Source organism: Galeopterus variegatus, unplaced genomic scaffold (genome assembly GCF_000696425.1).
Source record: "Galeopterus variegatus unplaced genomic scaffold, G_variegatus-3.0.2 Scaffold828, whole genome shotgun sequence".
Taxonomy (NCBI): Eukaryota; Metazoa; Chordata; class Mammalia; order Dermoptera; family Cynocephalidae; genus Galeopterus; species Galeopterus variegatus.
The window spans coordinates 151,838-177,048 of record NW_007726939.1 but is presented as its reverse complement, the minus strand read 5'-3'; the positions used below and the strand labels follow the sequence as shown (position 1 = coordinate 177,048).

At 49.2% G+C, this 25,211-nt stretch overlaps 1 protein-coding gene across 1 annotated transcript in view; it reads left to right on the top strand.

Moving 5' to 3' along the window:
- Positions 1 to 25,211, top strand: part of NLRC5 (NLR family, CARD domain containing 5) — a 58,522-nt gene that overhangs the window by 26,822 nt on the left and 6,489 nt on the right. The window contains 17 exon segments of the mRNA XM_008572742.1: positions 486 to 530; positions 1,629 to 1,718; positions 2,849 to 2,932; positions 6,601 to 6,684; positions 9,167 to 9,256; positions 9,438 to 9,500; positions 10,715 to 10,717; positions 11,728 to 11,811; positions 14,571 to 14,735; positions 14,824 to 14,907; positions 17,519 to 17,605; positions 18,890 to 18,967; positions 19,738 to 19,821; positions 20,080 to 20,172; positions 21,688 to 21,771; positions 22,065 to 22,148; positions 24,722 to 24,805. Of these exon segments, the coding sequence (XP_008570964.1) occupies positions 486 to 530; positions 1,629 to 1,718; positions 2,849 to 2,932; positions 6,601 to 6,684; positions 9,167 to 9,256; positions 9,438 to 9,500; positions 10,715 to 10,717; positions 11,728 to 11,811; positions 14,571 to 14,735; positions 14,824 to 14,907; positions 17,519 to 17,605; positions 18,890 to 18,967; positions 19,738 to 19,821; positions 20,080 to 20,172; positions 21,688 to 21,771; positions 22,065 to 22,148; positions 24,722 to 24,805 (1,386 nt within the window).

Genomic DNA, 25,211 nt, shown 5'->3' with positions numbered 1-25,211 from the left:
CCTGAGGATCCCCAGGAGTGGGAGTTGTCATATCAGGTGGATGAGGCTCAGTTACTTACCAGTGAGCAGCTTTGAGCGGGTCCCTGAGCCTCTCCATACCTCAGTTTCCTCATCTGTAAAATGGAGATAACAATAATTCCTTATAGTGAGAATCCCATGAGATGACGTTGGTGTTGTGCTTTGTACATGCCTTATGAGCAGCTTTGAGCAGGTCCCTGAGCCTCTCCATACCTCAGTTTCCTCATCTGTAAAATGGAGATAAGAATAATTCCTTATAGTGAGAATCCCATGAGATGACGTTGGTGTTGTGCTTTGTACATGCCTTGATAAGTGTAGTTGTTACTTAATCTGTTTACTGTTATATTTGCTGAGAAATCCAGCCACCTCCCATGCCCTCCTTTACCTGGCCAGTCTGGTCTCTTGCCGCTGTCTGGGAGATGGGCTCTTTGCTCTTTCTCAGACTCCTGCCTTCTCTCTGCTTCCAGCTTTGAAAGCCAGCACATCCTTCTGAGAGGTGACAAGGGAAGCAGGTGAGGAGGGAGAACTCGGTGTGGGGAGTGGGGGTTCTGCCCTGATCCCCATTTCCTACAGGTGTCCCCACCCCCAGACCCATGCTGGCCACTCTCAACCCTAGAGTAAACTGCCCAGGTCTGGCACCCTAAAATCAATCACCACTTCTGTAACACCCAGCCCCCGCATATAGATGGTCAATAATCAGCTGCCTGAAATCTCTCGCGGAAGAAGGCAGTGCAGAAGGAAGGGAGGGAAGGCATGACACGGCGGTGCCAGAGCAAAGCACGTGCTGGCAGATTGCTGCTGTGTGGGAGGAGACGGGAGCAGTTCTGTTTCTGTCTCTCGGGGACTTGTCGACTCAGGACTTTCTATGAGTCACTGCCCTTTCGCAGCCTGAGTATCACATTGGAGAAGCCAAGAACCGTTGGTGTGCTGGAAAAAATGTTCCACGTCTCCGCATTAAACAATGAACAATAGTTTTAGCTGTCACAGATGTTCGCAGCTGGCCTAGTGGGATGCCCAGCCACACTTGGGAGGGCTGGCAGCAGAAAGGGCGGCCTAATGTGGGACCAGCTGGGCAGAATGGATTCACAGCTGACGTGTCAGGGAAAAGCAAAGCCATACAGTGGGCTATCTGAAGCTGGGGTGGCCCAAAGCCAGGTGATCTTGCTACCTGGACTAGAGTTTCTGGGGATCCTTTAGGTTTTTGAAGCCAAAAGAATGGAGGTACAGGAAGGCAGAAGTCATGCGAGTGCCGAGGAGGTGGTCAGAGAGGGAAGAGGCTCTGTCTTGGATCCTCCCACCTGATCAGGGGCTGCCCACCTGGACAGGTGTAAACGGCTGGCTTTTCTCACCCTGGCTTCCCTTTCTTGGGCCTCAGTTTCCTCATCTGTACCCTGAGGAGCAGGACTAGGATCTAATGATTTGAATTTCCGTAGGACTCCTTCCAGCACTGACTTCCTGGGCCTTAGTTTCCCCATCTGTACAATGAGGAGCTGGACTGGGATCGAGTGACATGATTGTCTGTAGGACCCCTTCCAGCCCTGACTTCTGAGTCTAGGAGTCCAATGTGGATGATTGAAACTTTCCTTTCAAATTGTTTTCCCTACTCCAAGGGCTATATCGGCTGGTGGATCTTTGCCAGAGTTCTCAGCAGGAGCCCAGTCCTTGGAGTTTGGTCAGCGCCGCATCCCCAGGAGTTTTCGGTACTCTCACCCACTTCCTGTTTGGGGTAACCACAATGGGGTGAAGGGTCAGGGAATAAGGAGAGCCTGGGGGGCTAGGGATGAGGATTGGGATAGAGGGAAGAGGAAGCATCTGAGAGAAGGGGAAAGGAGAGGGGCGAGTGTGAGGGCTGGGGGTGAGGGCTGGGGGTGGGGACTGCTGGCCCCTTCAGAGCAGCTTGGCTGACCCAGGCCTCAGAATTCCCCTTAGAAGATTCCACATTTCTCTGAAGCAAACACTCATATTTGAGTCACTCCTTGCCTGGGGGTGCCATCTGCTTTGGGGGATACCCATTTTCCAGAAAGCAAGGGGCTGGCCTCTCTCCCCAAATATACCACCTGTCTATAAGAAAGGCTGGGGTGTAGAGAGAAAGGCAGACAGCTCCTGCTGGAGCCTGGCCTGGGAGTTAGGAGCTTTCCCAGCTCTGCTGTGAGGGGCTGTGAGACCCTGGCTGGGCCCCTCCCCTCTTCAGGCCTTGGTTTCCTCACCTAAGAGAGGGACACCTAAGCTGAGACCTGAACAGGACTGTCCAGGCGAGGAGAGCGAGTCGTGTCTCTGGAAGGGCAGCATGTATGAAAGCTCAGAGAAGCACAGGCTTGGCTCGTGGGCAGCACTTCAGTGTGGCTAGAGCACACGCGGGGGAAGAGGCAGTGAGGTCGTGGGAAAGGCAATTCGCTTTTAGCCTAAGGGTAATGAGGAGCCACAGAAGATTTTAAGCAGGGGAGAGGCCTGGTCAGATTTGCAGTGTTAAGGGATGAGACACTTCGAGGGTGGAGAGGGATAGTAGGGAGACAGGAGTGGAAGCCTGGAGGGTGTTAAATGCTCCAGGTGGTGAGGATGGTGGCCTGGGCTCAGGCAGGGACAGTGGGAAGGCTCTGGAGAATCACTAGGCGAGAGCAGCTGGGTGCTCAGGAGCCTTTGGTGTTGCTCTCAAAGTGTGCAAATGGGGGCCGGAGGGGAGATGGGAGAGGAGAGAGTGCCCTGAGGGGGAAGAAGTCTGCTGCCTGCAGCTTGGGGAGGAGGGATGTTGGGAGAAGGAGAGAGCCCCTGGGGCTGGGCAGGGGCCCTGGGCCCTCTCAGATCCCCTGCCCTGCCCACTGTCCCTTTCCAGCCTCAAGGAGTGTCAGCTTGAGCCCCTGAGCCTCACCCGCCTCTGTGCAACTCTGGAGGATGTCCCAGGGCCACTGGAAGTCCAGTAAGTAACAAGACACAGCCCCAAAGGGCCCAGTGTAGGCCACCTGCCCAGTGACCTGGGAGGGGGCTTTGTGGTTAGAGGTCAGGTGAGTCTTTCCCAGCCCTTTCCCACCAGACCCCACCAGCCCTACCCCATGGGAGTTCCTTGACCTCTTGGTAGACGGTTGGCTGTCTCCTGGTAGCCCTCAGCCTCAGGCACCCTCCCCTCCCAGTGAGAGATGCTGTGCTGGGCCTGGGGAAGGCCTTTACCCTCCCCATCCACTGGACTCAGGGCACCTGGGAGTCCTGTCTGCCCCCGACCCCTGAAGCCCCCACCCAGGCACCCACTGGGGCCTCCCTCTGTGGCTGGAGCTCATCACTCTGAAAGCCCTTCCTTGGGGAACCCCTCTTTCCTGGGGTTACTATCTCACCCACCCCAGAACATTGGGTCTCTGACCAGAGACTGGACTTGGAATCAGGAGTCATGGCTCCGCCACCTACAAGCTGGGTGACTTTGGGCAAATGGCTTTTACTCAGCTTCTTAATCTGCAAAGTGGACAGTCAGCCTTTCCTTTTGTGGTCATTGTTGTGATTTCATGACAATAATTACCTTAAAATAAAGAAATCCAAGACAAAACCTGCCTCTTTCTCTCAACTCAAAGTTGTCATTTATCCAGGTGACCTCCTACTCCTTGTCCATCTGCATATCCAGTTTTTACCTATGTGCAGTCATAGGCTAGGTGCCATCTACAGTTTCATCTACATCACATCATATGTGGTCTTCCATCTTTTGCTACAGTCTTTTTTTTTGCTTTCTGACTCCCTTCTCAAATGCCCTTCCTGCCCCTCCAACAAGATAATCCGTATTGACCTGTGGTATGTGTCCTTCCCAGGCCCTTCTCCAGATTCAAACACATACAGACATGGACAGAGAGGGCTGGCATTGTTTGACAGGCATGGCACCTTTCCATGTAAGATCTCTGCAGCTAGCTTTTGTCTCATAACTACACAGTGTTGCTTTCCCTGAATATCATGACATGTGGATCCAACCCATTTTTTAATAAAATATTTTAGAATAGTTGTAGATTTGATTTACAGAAAAGTTGCAAAGATAGTACAGAGAATTCCCTCACCCAGTTCCCCTTGTTGCTAACAGCCTACGTTACCATACATTTGTCACAACGAAGAAACCAACATGGCTATTAACTGGACTCCAGACTTTATTCGGATTTTACCAGCTTTTCCACCAGTGCCCTTGTTCTGATTCAGAATCCCCTTCAGGACCCTGCATTGCATTTAGTCATCCTGTTCCTCAGCCTCCTCTGGTCTCTGACAGTCTCTCGTTCTTTCTCTGTTTTTCACGTTCTTGGTAGTTTGTAGAAGTAGTAGGTAATTGGTAAAGTGTTCCTCAGTTGGGGTTTGTCTGATGTTTTACTCGTGGTTAAACTGGGGTTGGGGTTGGAGGAAGAACTCACAGAGGTGAAGTGCCCTTCTCATCACATCATCGCTGGGGCGCATGCTGTCATGTCAACTTGACTTATCACTTGGATGTTGACCTTGGTCAACTGGTCAAGGTGGCCTTTGTCAGATTTTCCTGCTGTAAAGTTACTTTTTAATTTAAAAAACACTTTTCTCATGGAGACTTTCAAGTATATATAAATGTAGGGAGAATAGTGTACCCTCCACCTATCTCAATAGTTTTTATTTCATGGCCCCAACACACACATGCAAGCGCACACACACAGGCACACATGCACACACGTGCACACACACATAGAGTTTGAAGCAATTCCCAGGTACCTTAAAATTTCATCTGTAAATATTTCAGTATATATAGCTAAAAGATAAATACTCTTTTTTTTTAACTTAGCCACAAAACCATTATCAGCCCTAAAGTATTAATGGTAATTCTTTAAAATCACCAAATATCCCACCAATGTTCAATTGTCCCTCATTGTCTCTAATGTGTTTTCTGCAGAGTTATAGTCATAGTCTTGCCTTTTAATGGCAACCACCACAGTGTGGATGGCCAGAAGTGATTCAGCAACCCGCCACTATGGTCTAGATAGTTATGCACACAGCATCAGGTGTTTTGCTGTTATTTTTCTTCTGCATTACTCTTCCCTTATTTAACTGTTACCTGCTGTATACCAGGCACTGGGTGAGGTCCTAGGGGCCAAAGGATGGCTATGTGCAGACACTGCCCACCGGGGCTCAGCACCCACAGTGCTGGGTGATCTCAGCACAGGTGGGGGTCTACGGCCCCTCGCTCAGCTGTGGTGGGAGGAAGTGGGATAGTGAGTATAAAAGCACTTTGCGGAGGGTAGAGTGCTGTGACCATTGGCAGGATTATCATTATCAACAATCATCAGGGCACTCAATGCTGAAGTCCAGTGTTTGGCCAACTGTGTTCTGGGATTCTCCTGGGAAGGACAGGGAAGGTGGTAAGGCTCTAGCCCCTTCCCCAAATTCAACCACTGTGGGTCCACTTTGCCCATGAACATATTGGTATACCATGTGGGATGTTGTAGTGGTAAAGCCTCCATTGCTTTTAAAAAAAGTGTGTAAACCCCACCTTTACCCCAACCAGGGGCCATAGCACTGTGTCTTTGGGGTCTGGTGGGAAGCCATGCAGGGAGGTGTTCGTGGAAAGAACATTCGTCAATGAAGACCCCGGTTCTTCTTTTTTTTTTTTTTGGCAGCTGGCTGATATGGGGATCTGAACCTTACCCTGGTTCCAGTTCTGACTGTGCCTCAGGGCCCCAGGGACTTCCCTGGGACAGAAGGGTAGAGCTGAGCCTGCAGCTGGGCCCTGGCAGAGGTTCCCCTATGAGGCTTCCAGCTCCAGAACCACAGGCTGCTCCTCCCACTCAATCTGGCAACAAACCGATGCTGGGTTCCTGCACCCCCCATCTCCTTCCCCCAACCAACCAGAGAATAAAGCCATGGAGTTGGGCCAGGCCCTTGGAGGCCACAGTGAAGAAAAGGGCAACTGGCAGGGGGCAAAGGAACAAGGCAGAGAGAGGGTAGCAAAGGGCAAAGGTAGCGAAGGCAGAAGAAGAGCACAGTGGCCTGAGTCCCCCAGTGCAGGGACTGCACATATGTAAATCAGGGTGCTCAGAGACCTGGCTGTCCTTGTCCTCCAGTAGAACAGATACTGAAGGCTGGGTATCTGTAGTTTCTCCTAAATGCACTGGGATCTGGCGATTCCTCTGGACAAGTGATGGGCTGGTCATTCTGGTTTTGGTGGCAATCAGACCTGAGCTAGCCCACGTCTCTTCTTTGCTGACCTGTTACACGCCTAATTTCCTCCATCATCTTCACTGCTTCAGCCTCAGGCAGCATTCTTAACAAATATGTTCCACAGAACACTAATCTTCATGGCCCTCAAATAATAATTCTGCTAGTCCATTTAGTTTGGGAAACAGTCTACCATAGCCTCTTGGAAATTCACATTTCACAGCAGCACAGTAAAGGCTCAGAGAAGTCCTGCAACAAAGAAAGCAATTTAATTTGGCTTATCTGACCTTCCTCTTCTTCCAGCCTCAAGGATAACTCAAGGACCCTTTGTTGGGAGGGAATGTTTCAGGCAGTGATTAGGTCTCATCTCCACAATTTGTGGCTATGAGGCCGCACTCCCCACTTTTCTGGAAGGTTCCCCACACCTCATTCAAATGCTTTGTTTCACAGATTGTCCTGTGGGGTCCTGAGAGACAAGAGCCTGGAGACCCTGCTGCACTGCTTATGCCGACTCCCCCAGCTAAGCCTGCTGCAGTAAGACTCAGAGGCTCCCCTTCCCCGTTCCCATTTCCCTGTGTCTGTGTCCCGGAGGCTCTTGGGTTGCAAAGCCTTCCCCACTTCCGCCTCTTTCCTTCCCTTGGGTGGTTCCACCATTTTATCTGGCATAAGTGGGGACTCAAATCTGCTTCCACCTCTTCCCTAATACTTTGTCAACCTCAGGGTAAGTTAGTTGCCCCTTCTGGGTCTCAGTTTCATTATCTGATGAATGGGATTAACATTCCCCACCCCACCCCCACCCCCGCCCAGGTTTGGGACTCAAACAAAACAGTTGCTCTAAAAGCACCTTGAAGAATGGAAGGCTTGTGACAAACGGGCTGTCATACTTCTCCCCACCCACGGAAAGGTCACCTGCCCCTAGTAAGGGACTGTACACATGTATGTCTTGTGTTTGTCAAAAACCATTTTTTTAAAGGTCACCATCTAACTTCATAAAAGGGGTATTTAAGCAGTGCCCCCCAAAGTATTTAAAGCTCTATTTTCTAATTTCAGCTCAGACTGGTTAGAATTTAAAAAGGATTTACTTCAAATATTCTTCTAGCGGGGGGAAGGCAGCTGCAGCTGAGATGGAAAAATACAACAGGAAATTAAATCATGGTACTAATAACACTGTTGTGCTAGGGCTGAGGCTGTCTGGGATGCCTAAGACAGTTCACGTCACCTTCAGGATCTCACTTATCCCAACTTTCCCAGAAAGAATGGGTCAGGAAGGGCTCCTTTATACGAAAAATATGGCAGGTTAAAATGAACAGATGGGAAATCTCAGACCAGAGATGGACTTCTCTATACCTCTGTCACACAGCATCAGCCCCAACTCCTCATCTTTCTTTGGAAGGAGGTGGCCAGCCTGACCCTTACCTGGGCTTAAACTCTGTATTGCTCAGCCATAGTGCTTGTGCTCCTACTGAGGGCCAGGCACTGTTTGGGGAGCTGGAGATGCAGCAGAGAAAAAAAATGACTAGGTTCTTGTCTTCTTGGAGCTAATCTTGTAGTAGAGGGTATTGAACAACAAGCAAAGTAAAATCAAATAAGATGAACTTAGCCAGTAATAAGGTCATTTCCCATGTGACATAGTAAAGAGTGGCAGGAGAGGTGATTTAGATGGTGGCAGAAGTGGTCTGGGAACGACTCTGAGGACAAACGCTAAGCTGTGATCTGAAGGAGGAGAGGCAGCCAGCCTTGTGAAGAGCAGGGAACTGCATTCCAGGCAGCAGGAACAGCATGTGTGAGACTCTGAGGTGTGAGTGAGCTTGGTGGGCTCCAGGAACAGCCTGGAGGCCGATGTAGCCATAGCACAGTGGTTGGCAGGGAGAGCCCTAGGAGAGGAGGTGGAGAGATGGACCAGGGCTGAGTTACACAGGACTTGGTAGTCATGGGGAGGAGTTTGGAGTTTCATCAAGGGAACTTAAAGGCAGAGGAATGATGTGGGTTATCAAAAGCTCAGTCTGCCTGCTGGGTAGAGAAAGAATTGAGAGGATAGAGTAGAGATGACAGCAGAGAAGCTGCGTGCAGCCAGGTTGAGGGATGATGAGGGCTGACAGTGGTGGGGGAGGGATAGATGGATTCAGGGTGGACCATGGGAGTGGAACTGACCAGACAGACCAGGCAAGCTGATGAAGCGTTTATGGGGCAAGGGAGATGGAGGTGCTGAGGATGCCTCTGAGGGCAAGATGGACCCATCTCACTTCTCACTTTCTCTCTGTCTCATTTTTTTTGGCATCCAGCTGGTACAGGGATCCAAACTCTTGACCTTGGTGTTACTAGCACCATGCTCTAACCAAATGAGCTAATGGACCAATCCACCATCTCACTTTCCCTAAGGTGGTGGTTCACAACTGGGGGTGATTTTGCCCCTCAGGGGACACTTGTCAATGTCTGGAGATAATTTTGGTTGTTGCAACTGGGGGCAGGGGATGCTACTACTAGCGTCTAATGAGTAGAGATCTGGGATGCTGCTAAACATCCTGTAGGACATAGGACACCCCCCACAACAATTATCGGGCCCCAAATCTCAATAGTGCAGAGGATAAGAAATGCTGCTCAAAGGGCCTGAAGCTTCCCACTCTCTGTCAGCAGGGACTCGCCTGTGAAATCTGTGCTTGCAGGTGAAATCAACAGTAGTAATAACAACAAGCATGGGTACCATGCCAAGTGGTGCACCAGTTTGATCTGATTAAATCCTCACACAGAGAGGAAGGTATGTCATGATTAGTCCTGTTTTCCAGATAAGGAAACTGAGGCTCAGAGAGGTTCGAGGTCACATAGTTAGTAAGCACAACTGGGACTCAAACCCAAGTCCGCTTGACTGCAATCCCCTATTTATCTCTCTTGAGTCCCTGTCTTCCTCCTTATTGCCCTGCTGAGCTGCCAGCACTCCAATCCTCCTTTTCCTTCCCCTCCAGCCTATCCAGGTTGCCTGTCCACTGATCTTGCTTGGTTTTGCCCCTTTCTTTCTCAGGCTGAGCCAAACAGTACTGTCCCCAGGAAGCCCCTTCCTGCTGGCCAACATCGTTAGCATGTGCCCACGAGTTCAGAAGGTGGATCTCAGGTGGGCATTGCCCTGGGACAACTGGGACTAGTCCTGGTGGGTTGTGCCTGGAGTCTGGTGGGTGTGAGGGGTTAGAAGGAGACAGTAGGACCCAAATCAGAGGCGAGGAGGGGTACCTGTGCCCTGGGAGCATGCTGAGGCTGTGGCCAAGGATGGCTGATCCATGTGCTGTCTGCTCCAGGCCCCCGCATAATGTGACCCTGCACTTCAGGTCTAGTGAAGAGCAGGAAGGCGTGTGCTGTGGGTAAGTCTCCCTGAACCATGCCCTGTCAGCCAGTGGTGTTGGGGACCAGGAGACCTGTCTGCTGGGTGGCCAGAGCAAAGTACATGCGGCCTGCTGCAGAACATTCCCCTGGAAGAACCCTGTGAGGGGACTTGTTTAGCCCAACATGAAGAAGCAGAGGTCCAGAGAGGGCCAGGCTGGGTTCTGCCCTGGAAGAACCCTGTGAGGGGACTTGTTTAGCCCAACATGAAGAAGCAGAGGTCCAGAGAGGGCCAGGCTTCATCCAAGGGAAAACAGAGTCCACTTCAGACTGGATGAGATCTCAGGGTCCTGCGAAAAGGGCTTCACAGCCTGCCTACCAGGTTTTAAACCCCACCTTCAGAGGGGCCCAGGACTTTGGGTAAGCTGCTTAACCCCTCTGATCCTCAGCTTCCTATAGAAGGGAGCCACACCGTTGCAGGGCATTTGTAGGATTAAACAAAGTAACATGTAAAAAGCTTCAGGTACTCAGATGTGGATGACCTTCCCCTGCTGACGTCTGGACCTGTGCTCTGTGGGTGCCTTGGGATGGGAAGGAGGAAGGGATTGCACTGGAGGCAGGATAAGGGGGCAAGAAGGCGACCTTGAATGCAAGATGTTTCTGGTAACAATTTGGTGCCACCAGCTCTCCAGGAGACCTTGGACCAGTCCCTTCTCCTCTCTGGAAATAACAAAAGACAGAATAGCCAACATTTGCTGAGCACTATCTGCAAGGCACCACTCTAAGAGCTTTATGCATATGACCTCTATAAGCCTCATGGAGCTGGAACTTGAACCTGGCTGGGCTCCTGGCCCAGGGGTGAACAAACTTTTTCTGTAAAGGGTTAGATAGTAAAAATTTGGGATTGTGCAGGCCGTAGGGACTTTGTCACAGCTACTCAACTCTACCCTCTCAGCTTGAAAGCAGCACAGACAATATTTAAACAAACGAGCATAGCTGTGGGCCAGCAACACAGTATTTATTTGAATTGTATTTAATGCTCATGTGTCATGAAATATTCCTCCTCTTTCTTATTTTTTTCTCAACTGTATGAAAATGTAAAAACTATTCTTAGCTCACAGGCCCTACAAAAACAGGAGGCTGGGAGCTGTATTTTACTGACCCCTGACCTAGCCCAACACTACTCTGACTTGATAGTTTCTAAGTTGTTATTTTCCAAAATATACGACATAGACATGGATGAGATAATTTTTAGGAGGTTGGGCTGATAGTAGGGTAGTTCAGCATCACTGAATCCCTTAGTGAGATCATTATTCCTTTCCATTTTTCTTCCTGATTAAGGCCAAGAGGAAGTCTTAGTCGGGTGTTAATGCATCTTTAACGCCTCTCTCGCACTTACTAAGCTCCCTTTTTAATAAAGGGAGAGTCCTCAGCAGATGTCAATATCTGGCTCAAATTCAATGATGGTATTTTGCTTTCATTTCATGTGTTCTTAAGCTTATGATCTATAACATGCAATTCCAGTTTTCCATTTAAGTTAGTGATACGATACAAGGTTTATTTTTTACAATAGATATGTTAAATAAAAAGGATGAGCTGGCTTAAAGAAATATGAAGTAAATAAGAGTATAATAGGGAATTTAGGGATATGGAAAAAATCATGAAGGAGATTGACAGTGATAAAAATTTGAGACATTGTTCTCAGGGACTTAACTAATTTTAAGATTCTTTAAAAATTGCTCGCTGGTCTCATAGCCCCTTCATTTATCTTACCATGTGGTCCCATTTGGGGCCTCTCACCAGCAGACTTATTGTTACTTTAAATGTCAGCATCAATAGTCCCTGGCAGGAGTAGACATCCTCCTTATTCTCCACCACCACCATGTCTGTTCTTTGAGGGTGGGGCCCAGTCATTAAAATGTGCTTCAACTTGAGCTTGAATCAGAATTACCTTGAGGGTCTTGTCCCCAGAGTTTCTGATTCAGTGGGTTTTGGCTAGGGTCCCAGAATTTGCATCTCAAGTTCCCGAGTGATGCTGATACAGTTGATCAGGGACCATACTTTGAGAAGCACCTCCCAGGGGGAGGATGTAGGTGCCAGGTGGGATCTGCTGGGGGGGTGGGGAGCAGTGGATGCTGGATAATTCGAGAGGGTCTAAGCTTGGGTGGGGAGCTCAGAGGCTGCACTTAGGACTTGCCAGGGTAGAGGTGGTATGAATGGCCGAATACTCCGTTCCGATTGTCCCACCACCCCACCTCTGCCCTGCAGGTTTACAGGCTGCAACCTCACCCAGGAGCATGTGGAGCCACTGTGCTGTTTGCTGAGAAATTGTGAAGACCTCAACCAGCTTGAGTAAGTTGGGGGAGGAACAGGAGGGAGAGCAGCGGCACCTGGGTGGTACTGGAGGGGTGTGAGTGTCTCTGTGTACATATGCACTCAAGTGTGCCTGCCTATACCTCTCAGGACCAGCTGTCAGAGGACACCTGGGATTCTGGGTCACACCCATAAGGCTTCTCTTTTAGTCCATTTGTGTTGCTATAACAGAAATACCTGACACTGGGTAATTTACAAAGAAGAGAGGTTTATTTGGCTTACAATTCTGGGACAGCTGCATTTGGCACGGGCCTCGGGCTGCTTCTACTCATGGAGGAAAGTGGCAGGCAGCTGGAGGGTACAAGCAGATCACATGGCAAGAGGAAGCAAGAGAGAGAGAGAAGGTGCCAGGGTCTTTTAAACAACCAGCTCTCGTGAGAACTAATAGAGCGAGAACTCACTCACTAATCCCCCTTCCCCCAGGGAGAGCATTAATCCATTCATGAGGGATCCACCCCCACGACTCAATCAGTTTCCAACACTGCCACATTGGGGATCAAATTTCCACATGAGTTCTGGGACGATAAAATATCCGAACTCCATCAGCTTCCCTGTACCCATTTTCTCTCTCCCACACCCCAACCCCTGCTGCGGTGGAGATAGTTTCATGGCGTGCCCCGCTAACTTGGGCAGCCCTTCAGAAAGGCTGCAGGAGGCCCTTGGCCTCACGTGGATCAAGTGCGTCCAAGCTCCGCTGGCAGAGGGATCCATTGGTTTGCCTGGCATGTGGTTAAAAGTATCAAATAACTGCATCTGAGATGGGACCCAGAGCCAGCCAGGGTGGGGCTTTCAGGCTTTTGTAGTATTGAGAATTGGTACCCTTGTGGTACCCTGTCTTGGGAGCCCAAATAGTTCTAACAATACTAACTAACATCTACTGAGAACTTTCTCCACTATTCTAAGTGCTTTACATGTTTGTTTTTGGCGGCTGGCCAGTACAGGGACTGAACCCTGGATTGTGGTGTTAGCACCATGTTCTGACCGACTCAGCTAACCAGCCAGCCCTACATGTTCTTTTTATTCTTCCAACAACTCTAGGGAGTATTTTGTCTGTATTTTACAGATGAGGGAACTGAGGCCCAGAGAGTTTAAGAACTTGCCCAAGGTCTCACAGCTAGTACAATGCAGAATCTTTGCTCACAATTGTTAGTCCAGCTTAGGACTGGTGGGATATAGAGAGAACTGTCTAAAAAACAAACAAACAAAAAAACAAAACCCACCTCACACAATTTCAATTTCCATTGTGATGTGGCCAAGAAGAGAAATGTGGCTGATGAAATGCATGTATTTTAGACAGGATTTTTTTTTTTTTTTTTCCTTTTTTGAGACCGGCCGCACCGTGCTCAGCCAGTGAGCGCTGTGAGTGCACCGGTCATCCCTTTGGAGGCCTCCGTGCCGCCTCCTTCACAGGGCCCTCTCCTCCTTCAGACACCCTGCTTCCGGCTCACTGCCTGGTTAGGTCCCCAGATTTGCCCCCATTGCCCCCATACCTCCGGTCTCAGTCAGGGCCTTCACATTGTGCGTGTGCCTTTTAGCCACGTCCTAACTATAAGTCCTGAGGCTTCTGAGTGTTGTGGTTAAAATTCTTGAGCCACTTGAGCATAAATCCCAGCTCTGCCACTTACCAGCTGTGTGACCCTGGACAAGTTGCTTACCCTCTTTGTTTCAATTCCTCATCTGTAAAATAGATGTTATTGTGGGTTATTGTGAGGATTAAATGAGTTAATATGTGTAAAGTGCTTGGAAAGGGCCTAGCTCATTGGACTGCTATACTGCAGCTATGAACATGGCTTCTGAACTGGATCCCTGCCTCTGGTCTGGCCTCCTCCAATCCATTCATCCCACAGGACCCAGAAAAATCTTTACAACACACACACCCAACTATGCCACTTTATTGCTCTAAGCCCTTCAGTGGCTCCCCATTGCCCCTAGGACGGAGTTAAAATTCCTTAGCCTGGTCTTCTCCTTCACAGTCTGATCCAGCTGTCTCCTCTGACCGTATTCTTCCCACCCACCACCACACCAAACACACACAACACACACAAAGCACACATACACCATATACACAGCACACATACGCGCACACACGTAAGCCACAAGGGACCTTTGCTATTTGTTCACGGAACACGCCCTGCCTGATGAGGCTTCCCTGCCTCTGCTCACACTGGACTCTCAGCCTGACATTCTCTTCCCTGCTTTTCTGAGAAAAAATTCTCTCAATCCTTTAAGACCCAGCTCAAGTGTCAGCCCCTCCTGGAACCTCGGAGTGGCCCTGTCGCATCTGTGAACCATCCGTGTGGTTCTTTGCGGCCAGCCGTCTGTGAGACGGTGGTCTGTGCCCGTCTGCTGGCCACCCGGGGATGGGTGCCTGGAGGGCAGGGCACACCCTCCCCGCAAGGGAGCCTCAGCAGCATGGAGAGTAGGGGAGCGGTTAAGGGCGTGGGGTCCAGAGTCAGGCTGACCTGGATTGAAACCCAGTCTGCCCTTATTCTCTCCAGCTGTGTATCCCTGGGTTAGTCTGTTTCCCCACCTATAAATGATGCCAGGAGAGTTAAATGAGATAGTGCAAGGCAGGTAGCGAGTCGGGGCTCCATGGTCACTTGCTCCCAGTGCTTTCCTGGGGGTAGGGAGAGATTCTCCACAAACGGACAGGAAGCTCCCAGGGCTGGAGCTGCATCTTTGGCCTTTCTCAGGCCCTGGTCCAGGCCTTTGCCCTCAGTGGGGCACTCCCCCAATAGGCCCTCGGGGAGACTGGGAGGAAGGAGGACAGCAGCCCCCACGGGCCCCACCCAGCCCCTGCCTTTGCCTTCTGCCCTCAGGCTGAGTGAGTGCGGCTTTGGGCCAGAGCACATGCCTGGCCTGGCCAGCAGCCTGAACCAGGCCCTCCAGCTGACAGAGCTCACGTGAGTGACCAGGCCCAGCCCATGGAGACAGCTGGGGGGGAGGGGGCACCCTGCCAGAGCCACCCCAGCAACTGTCCTCTGTCCCCAGGCTGACACGGTGCTGCCTGGGCTTGAAAGAGCTGACCCTCCTCCTGTGCCTGGTGAGGCGGCCAGTGGGGCTGCTCAGATTCAGGTATCTTCTTCCTCCCTTGCCCCTGGGAGGGGACCGTGGCATGACTGGGGGGTGGGGGCAGGCACTGGGGTACAGAACCTTCCAGGATCATGGCCTTGGCCATTTCCTTCACCCAGAACCCTGTCCATCTGTCCCAGAGATACCTCCCCCAACCCAAGGCACAGAGAAGCTGTCCCTTCACAGGGTGGGGCCTGGCCTGGGCTTTGGGATTTAAGGAAAAAAAAGATAGCTCCAAAGGATACCCAACAGAGGATATAAGTAATGTAAGACAAATATCATGTTTGTACATTCACCACGATAATTGTAAAACATTCAGAAAAAGAAGATACCAAAAAGTAGAGAGAATAATTTTTAAAAACTTATATTCCCATTACTTAGGTTTGACAATTGTTCATATTTTTCCATATTTGCTTCATATTTTTATTTTTTTGCCTGATGTGTTGTAAGTAAGTTATAGACTTCATAAAATATCACTTCTAAATATTTCATCATGGGCCGGCCAGTGGCTCACTCGGGAGAGTGTGGTGCTGATAACACCAAGGCCGCGGGTTTAGATCCCTATATAGGGATGGCCGGTTAGCTCACTTGGGAGAGCGTGGTGCCGACAACACCAAGTGAAGGGTTAAGATCCCCTTACCGGTCATCTTTTTTTAATTAATTAATTAAATAAATAAGTAATAAAAAAATTCATGAAACTCTAAAAAATAAGGACATTCTCTACATAATCACACAGTAGCAATTCCTTAGTGTCATAGATTACCTAGTCTCATCTAAAATTTCCCCAATGTCCCACAAATGGGATGGCTGGTGTGTCAGATCCAGGATGCAGGCAAGGTCCACATTTGCCTGGGGTCGCGATGGCTCTTATGACTCTTTTGGTCCGTGGCAACCCCCACTCTCCTCTTTCATGTCGACGACTATTGACAAAACCAGCCACTGTGCTGAAGACTGTCCACCCTCTGGCTCTGTCTGGCTGCTTCCCTGTGATCTCACAGAGATCATTCCTCTAACCCCTGACTTTCCTGCCCACTGGAAGTTAGGTCAGAAGGCTTGATGGGATTCAGTTACATATTCGTACCCAAAAACTGACTTCACGGCAGTGCTGTGTGCTTCTCATCGCAGCCTGTGATGAGGCAGATGAGGTCTGGTTGTTCCCCAAAATTACTGGTTTAAAATTGTGGTAAAATACACATAACATAAAATTTACCATCTTAACCATTTTTAGTGCACAGTTCAGTAGTGTTAAGCACATTCACGTGGTTGTGCAACCAACCTCCAGAACTGTTGTCATCTTGTAAAGATGAAACTACCCGTTAAACAACTCTTCCCCCGCTTCCCCCAGCCCTGGCAACCACCATTCTACTTTCTGTTTCTGTGAATTTGACTCTTCTAGGTACCGCATAGAAGCGGGATCATACCACATTTGTCTTTTGTGACTGGCTTATTTTACTTAGCATAATGTCCTCAAGGTTCATCCATACTGCAGCATGTGTCAGAGATTCCTTCCTTTTTAAGGCTGAAAAATATTTCACCACATTTTGCTTATCTGCTCATCCATCGATGGACACTTTCATTGCTTCCACATTTTAGCTATTGTGAATAATGCTGCTATGAACATGGGGGCATAAATATCTCTCCAAGTCCCTGCTTTCAATTCTTTTGGGTATATATCCAGAATTGCTGGATCACCCAAAACATTTTAAAATAAAACTTTTTTTTAGTCTAAAAATAATATGTACTCATTGTAGAAATTTGTGGAAAATCCAGAAGAACATAAAGAAGAAAATAATGCTTTAAAAAAATAACTCAAGGGCCGGCCCGGTGGCACACCACTACAGTGCGCCGCTTGGGAGCGTGGCGGCGCTCCCGCCGAGGGTTCGGATCCCACATACAGACTGGCCGCTCACTGGCTGAGCGAGGTGTGGGCGCAACACCGAGGGTTGCGATCCCGTTGCCAGTCCCAGTCCGGTACGGGCGCGACACTGAGGGTTGCGATCTGTTGCCGGACATGAAAAAAGACAAAAAGGAAAAAAAAAAATAACTCAAGGCAAATTTAAAGTGAGAATATTTTACATATATTTTTTCCCACTTCTAAATTAATACATGCACTGTAGAAAGTTTAGAAAACATAGAATACTAAAGAAGAAATAAAATAAAAACCACTCGTGAGAATTCTACCATCTAAACAACCACCATAAACATTTAGTATATTTTGGTCATATCACTCTCTTTTTCTCTGTGTTTTTTTTTTTTTTTTCACTTCATATCTTTTTTTGAAAATACAAAATTGGGGTCACATTTTATATCCGTCTTTGTTTCCTTACCTTTGCAATGTGACATTATGTGATCTTTTCTTAAATCTAAAAATATCATTTTAAAAAAATAACAGTTTCTGTTTGGATTGTTATGATAATAATTATTGGAATAAGGGGGATGTTAATTTCCTTCTTTATGCTTATGCCTAGTTGTATATTTCACAGTCTTAAAATAAGCAAAAAACAAAAACCCTTTAGGCCTCCTTTGACACTCCTCTCCCCACCCCCACCCCCAAACATGATGATCAGTTGCTGCTTACCCTAGAGGACCTTAAATATGTCTCATTCTGTGACAGGGTGGAGGAGCCGTGGGTGGGCAGAGTTGGGGTGCTCTCCCTGCTGCAAGTCTGCACCCAGGCCTCAGGCAATGTCACAGAAATAAGGTGAGTCCAGAGAGGAGACCCCCCTGGGAATTTGTCATCTTCTCATGACCATTGGGACCTTCTCTTGATCTTCTTTCATGTCCCTTGTCCTGTGTGGTAATAGCTGTGTCATTGGTGAGTTCTCTGTGTCCCCAAGATAGCAGGAGCTCCTGGGTAATCACGGAGGGCTTGCATGTTTGTTGGGACTTGTGTGGTAGTTAAGCTGCAGTGCCAGACAGAGGAGGCAGTCCTAGATTCAAGACAAAGGGATCCCAGGCAGACACGGCTGGGAGTCCACACTGGTTGCCTGGAATTGACCCCTGGATACAGCAACACACCTCATGGCTCTGTGACCAGAGATGACAGGATGACATGGAGTCACTAAGAGCAAAGGCTTTGGCATCCCTCTGATGTGTATTCAGATCCCAACTCAGCCACATACTGGTCTGAGTCCATTAGTGGGCCTCTCTGGCCTCGACCTCCTACTTTAAAAAGGGGGTATAATTAGGGCCGGCCTGGTTGCGCACTGCTACAGTGCACCGCTTGGGAGCGCAGCGGCGCTCCCGCCGAGGGTTCGGATCCCACATACAGACCGCCACTCACTGGCTGGGCGAGGTGTGGGCGCAACACCGAGGGTTGCGATCCCGTTGCCGGTCCCGGTCCGGTACGGGTGCGACACTGAGGGTTGTGATTCGTTGCCGGTCACGAAAAAAGACAAAAAGGAAAAAAAAAAGGAGGGGTATAATTATACCCACTTGCAGGGCTGAAGGGTTAGAAGAGCTGGAGCATGTAAGACATCTGATGTGCTGTCACCAGCTGCACAGCCTGCCCCTTGTTCCCACCCTCCTGCCTCTAGGAGTCATCAAGGAGATGCTGGGACACTTGAACATCTCCCTCAGCCCTCTCCCCACAGCCATCCCCACAAACATAACACTCAAGTAAAGGTTGGGAGCTCAAAGCACAAATGCAGCCTGCAGACAAGCCCCCACCCCACTCTTCCATCACAGTGTAGCCTTTGAGCCCCCCAGAAAATTCTGAAATGCCCTTAGATACCTCTAATGGCTTTCTATCACGGTCTGCAAAGCCTCGTCAACTTATTAACTTAAAATTGCTGAAAAGGCACTACTTTTGGGACTCGGGGAAGCAACTGCTTTTCTATCCTAAGCTGGGCCCTGGCAGGGAAGGAGGGGACCCATATGAAGGGTCTGGGAGCTCAGAGTTGGAGGCCGGGCAGCCCCAGTGCCAGCTCAGCCTGCCCAGCAAAGCCAACACGGGCCTCACGCTGCCTACCCCTCCCCTCCTCAGCATCTCCAAGACCCAGCAGCTCTGTGTCCAGCTACAATTTCCTCTTCAGGAAGAGAATCCAGAGGCTGTGGCCCTCAGGTGGGAACCAGCACCTGGGGTCCCAAGGGAGTGGCTGGTGTTGTGGGTAGGAATGGGGGGCACAACTGTTTCTGACCAATATTTCTCTTGCCCCTGCTCAGAGTCCTTTGATGCCCAAAGTCTTTACATGGTCTTTGTGGTCTGGCCCAACCCCAAATCCCAGTGTCAGCTCGTCATCCCCAACAGACAGCCTTCAGTTCCTTGAACACCAGTTTGCTCTCTTTGACCTCAGGACCTTTGCACATGCTGCTCCCTCTGTCCAGAATGTTCTCTTCTCATCTACCTCTTCCTCCTTCTTCATCTGGCTATTCCTCCTGATTCTTTATGTCTCAGCTTAGATGCCACCACTTCAGGGAGGTCCCCTGATCCCCAAGTCTTAGTCATGTACTCCCACTATCACTCTTAAAGATACCTTGATTCACAGCACCTCTAATCCATACAGCACATTTTTGGAAGTAAAGATGTCACTCTTTCTGAATAGATGCAGCCCTGCATGTATACATTCTGGATAATAGAACATAGCTGGATCTCAGTCCCATCTCACTTTTTTGACTAAATGGCCTTGTACAGTGGACAACCTGCACAGATATACCAGCTGCTCCATCTGGTCCCCTCCTTCATAGCACTTCTCATGACTGAGTAGCAAATTGTGGGACTTTGTTTGATCAGCATTTATTTACCCCTGCATCATAAGCTCCTTACAGGCAAGAATCGAATCCCCCACACTGGACCAGGTGTTCAGAAACTGCCACCTCCCTGTCTGCCTCTAGGTCGGCTCACTGTGACCTTGGGACCCAACACAACCTTCTGGTCAGGCAGCTGATGGGGACATGTGCCAGGCTGCAGCAGCTCAGGTCAGCACCCAGAAACACTGTCTGGGGTCCTGGGTTGTCTGGTTGACCCCAGTGCCTACTCCAGCCACATGTGCCCTGGCATTTTCACGTGCCTATGTTGGAAAGGATCTCACTTGGCCTGTTGGGGGGAAAATCCAGAGTGGCATAGGGGAGCTCTGGCATGGTCCTCTCCCCTCCCGTGGCCTCCCCATCTGTGTGTGATGACCCCTGAGGTACGCCCAGCCTAAAATCCACTGGAATGTACCTGGGCCTTTTCAGCTTTTCCCAGGTTAACCTCTGTGATGACGGTGATGCCAGTTCCCTGCTGCTACAAGACCTCCTGCTGTCCCTCTCTGAGCTGAAGAAATTCCGGTATGCAGACCATAGTTCTACTCAGGCCCCTTTGCAGATCTGCCCTGCACCCCACCTCTGTTATCCCACAGCCCTGGGCTCAGAGGACTCTGTGTCCCATCCTGTGGGCAGATACCACAGGAGGTGCTGGAAATGAGGTTAGGGGTTCACAGTCATAGACATTACCTTAGTAACACTGAGCCACATGATGAGGAAGTCATGCCCTTTTCAATGCTCTTTCTTTTTTTTTTTGCTTTTCTTTTGGAATCATTGCAAACTGAGAAAGAGTTGCAAGAAGACTGAGAAGAACTTCTACCTACCAGTAACCCAAATTCACCCCTTGTCAACATTTTTTCACAGTTGCTCATTTTTTCCTCTCCCTCCTTCCTCCCCCACCTCCTCTCTCCCTCTTTCTTTTTCTGAATCATTTGAAAGGCATGCCACTTGACCCCTTCATGTGTCAGTGAATTTCCTAAGAACAAGGACATTCTCTTCCATATTCCAGTAAAATTATAAAATTCAGAAATTTTAACAATGATACACTACTATTTTCTCAACTACTGTTTATACTCCAGTTTTACCAATTGTCCCAATAATGTGGTGTTTTACTTTCTTTTTCCCAGTCCTGGATCCAATCCAGGATCACATGCTGCATTTAGTGTCATTTCTCTTTAGTCTCCTTCAGTCTGTAACAGTTCCTCGGCCCATCTTTGTCTCTCACGGCATTGTCTCTGACATTTACAGGCCAGTTATCTTGTAGAATGTCCTTCAACTTGGGTTTGGCTGACATTTCCTCAAGCTTAGATTTAGAGTCTGCATTTTGGGCAGGAACATCACACAAGTGATGCTGTGTTCTCAGTGCCTCACCTCAGGGGCACGTGGGTCTACGTGTCCGTCTGCTGGTGATGTTAACTGTGATTGCCTGGTGAAGGTGGTCTCTGCCAGGTTTCTACGCTTGCAAAGTTACTGTTTTTTCCTTTTGTAATTAATATGTATCTTGTGGAGAGATACTTTGAGTCTATGTGAATATCCTCTTCCTCAAACTTTCACCCACGAATTTTAGCATCCATTGATAATTCTCACCTAAATCAATTATCAGTGTGATGGTTGCAAAATGAAGCTTTTCTAAGTTTCAATTTTCTTTTAATTCATCTAATTTCATCAAGAAGAAGCTCTCTGGGGCCAGTAGATCTTTGACACCTCTTCAATACTTGCTTTGAAGGTGCAGAGCTGTGATAAACAGCAGTAGCTAGCTAGACTTTACAGTGATACCCAACTATGTTATAAGTTGTGAAATTGCTACCTGAATGATTTTGGTTTAGGAGATACTCAACTAGTTCATGCTCCTGCCTCCAAGCTATATCTTGGCTAAATGAGTCCACAGGGAAGAGATTTATGAAGGGAAGGAGGCTCCTTTCCACTGTTCCCAGGAACCACATCCCTACACCACGTCCTTGCCCTTCGCCAGCAGCATTCAGAGCTCTTGAGACCCAGGGCTACTGCCTGACCCGCTGCCTTCCCTTTGACCCCCATCAGGCTGACCTCCAGCTGTGTGAGCGCTGAGGGCCTCGCCCACCTGGCATCTGGTCTGGGCCACTGCCACCACTTGGAGGAGCTGGAGTGAGTCACAGGGAGAAGGGAACTGGGAAGGGATGGCCCAGTGGAGGGCTTGGGGTGGAGAGGACAGTTGGGCCTTTGGTAAGGCAGACAGTGGGACTTCAACCTGTTCCTTTCCTCCCTGACACAGTCAGGCAGTTCTGGGTGTGGAGCCTGGACAGCAACGACGGTCTAGGATCTGCAGACCCAGAGTCGACCTCCTGGGGGACCGAGGGAATGAGGGGAGCTGACAAGGTGGCTCAGCTCCAGGGGCTGGCCAGGCTTGTCTACTTCTCACCTGTGTTGGTATTCTCCAGATTATCGAACAGCCAGTTCTTTGAGGAGGCCACTGAGGTTCTGATGGGTGCCCTTGAGGGGAAGTGCAGGCTGAAGAGGCTCAAGTAAGTGGTGGTGGTGGGTAATGGGGGAGTGGGAGGAGCATGCCAAGGAAACTTTGCATCTCTTGTGAACACAAACTCTCAAGTCTCTGGATGGACCCAGGTGAGCTGAATGCCCTCCCAAGACCTTTTATTTCCTTGCCTGGTTCTGAGAGCCATATAGAAAACAGAACACACAACTCAAACCAACACAAGACAGAGATTTATGGGCTTATGTCATGGAAAATTACAAGGCAACTGACTTCAGGCATGATTGGATCCAGGGGCTCTATATTTATCGAGTTTCACTCTATTTCTCTCTTGCCCTTGCGCTCTTGGGCAGGCTGTCCCTGCAGCTGCAGGCTTACTTTCTTCAAGCTCAGTGGAAAGGGAGCACAGTTCTCCCCGTGGTTCCACCAAAGGGCCTAGGCTGAGTCTCACTGGACTAGCCTGGGTCACCTGCCCATCCCTATAACCAATCACTGTGCATCTGAGCATGAAATTGTCTTGTTGGCCAGATCTGGGTCACATGGCCGCCCTAGTGTCTGGTATTAGATAGAGGGGTGGTGTTTCGGGGTGCTATTAACAGAAGAAGGTGAAACAAACTCTGGGCAGAAAAAACCCACAGATGTCCACTTTCATTTGTCCACAGTTGTTTCCTCAGTAACTGGAACTTTAACTCTCCCCCATAATTTGGAGTCACCGATTTCCTAGAAATGCCAGAAACAGCTTCAGTCTAAAAAGTCCCCATCATGCACAGATTCCTGTTTAAACTGTATCTAAACAGAAAATTGAACAGTGCATCTTCTGCTTTTAATCTCCAAGTTCTTCTGATGACTAAAAATACACACTGGTTATAAAAGTTCCATCATTACAGAAATATATAACAAAGAACATGAAATCCCCTGGAGATGACATCCCCTGAGAAAACTTCTGTGAACAAACAGTTTGTGAATGTTCCTCCAGATTTTTTTTCTGCATATGTTTTGAGTGCAGTTTAAAAGTAGCCTTGTGTCCTTTTATCCCTTAACCATGAAATTCTCCCCCTTTGCCCGGCTTTTCTTGTCTTGGGGAGAGAGTCAAGTGGGGGGCAGGGAGAGTTTAGGGAGACCTTTGACCACAGACCCCTTCTGTCTTCCCACCAAGCTGTTTATTTGGCTTCTCCCCTGTGCCTGCACCTCTGCTTGGCCTTCTGGAAGCTTTTGTTTGGGGTGAGGGGGAGTTTGGAGGCCCAGTGAGGTCATTCGTTGGCTTATTCATGCATTTGACAAAGATATATTGGCCTGGGCACCTGGGCCAGGGCAGGAACTGGTGGTACTGAAGCATCCATGCTCCACCGCACTCGGCCTGGGGGCCTTGCCCTTCTGATTTCCCAAGCACCTAGTGCTGCTGCTTAACTCTTGCTGCCTCAGTTATCCTATCTATCAAATGGGCATAGTGATATCTTCCCTATCTGAAGGAAGGGAAGGGCTCAGAGGCCTCTTCCAGTTTCAGATCTGTCATTTCCAAGGGTCCCTTCCCACGGGCAGCTCCCCATAAATCCAGCTGGATCCTTCCAGCCATCCGCCTGTGATGAAATGGTTAGGGGCATGGACCCTGGTTAGGAGCCTCACTGTCTGGGGTCAACTCTTGGTAAGTTGACCAACTATTCCAGTTTGCCTGGGCCTGTCCCACTCTTAGCACCGAAAGTCCCCTGTCCTTCAGTTATAGACAAACCAGGACAGTTGATCCCTTCTTGGTTCCACCTCTTAGTGCATGAGCTTGTTCAAGTCCCTTAACTGTTCTGTGCCTCAGTCTCCTCATCTTAACTTTGGAGATAAGAGCAGTCCCCACCTCCTAGGATTGTTGTTGGGGTTAAAGGAGTAATAAGAGTTAAATGCTCAGAGCAGAGTCTGGCACAGAGTTCATATCCCACGAGTATTGGCTATTGTTATCACTCCCCTCCCCTGCCCAGGCAGGGACTTAAGGAGCATGATCCCATGGGTGACATGTGGTTGGGGCCCAGGAATGGGAGTCTTTGGGTTCTGTTCCTGATGCCGCCACTTTCTGTGTGTGACCTTGAGCAAGTTCTCTAATTCTCTGAGCCTTAGTGTTCCTCATCTGTAAATGGGATGATGTCCCTGAGCCCCGTGTTGGGCCCATATTATATGCTGGATGTGTGATTGCTGTTATTACTGATTGTTAGTCTGGGGCTTTCTGTGTGTGACCTTGAGCAAGTTCTCTAATTCTCTGAGCCTCAGTGTTCCTCATCTGTAAATGGGATGATGCCCCTGAGCCCAGTGTTGGGCCCATATTATATGCTGGATGTGTGATTGCTGTTATTACTGATTGTTAGTCTGGGTTCAGCATGATTCAGAGCATAGAGCTGCTGCCGGCATGACCTCAACAATTCATGTAGAGAAACAGCATTTGGATCTCCCAGTGCAGTTTGTTTTGTACAGTTTTTACACTGTGTGGATGTAAATGGCTGTCTTGGAGGTCCTGGGCATGCTAAGCATAGAGGCCTCAAACCCCTAGGGTGGACAGGGCCTCAGTCTGTATCTGGGACCCCACCCCAGATGTCTCACCCCAAGTTCATCTGGCCTCCTCTCCTCTAGGCTCAGTCACCTTCCACTGGGCGGCTCTACCCTGGCCACACTCACTCAAGAACTAAGCTGCATGACCCTCCTGCAGAGCCTCTGGTGAGTGACTGAGTGGCCCATGGAAATGAGTGGGAGGACACACTCCCCAGCTCTGTTGGGAGCACCTGCTCAGGAAGCACTGGAGGCACCTCCTTGTGGCCCACTGCTCTTGCCTTCTAATGCCACCAGCTTCCTCCTGGTTACAAGTGGCCTACAGGAGTTAGGCCCAAGTCCTAGAACAACCCTTCATATGCACGCAGTTCATCTTGGGTTCTTGTTAAAATGCTAATTCTGATCCCATGGGTCTGGATTGCCTGGATTCTGCATGTCTAACAAGCTCCCGGGTGACACCAGTTGTGGGGGCCAGAGTACTTCGGGTAGTGAGAGTCTAAACTCAGATCTGGTGACCTTGATATTCTCCCCTTGTGATTTTCACTCCCTATCCACTTTGATAAACAAATTTGAA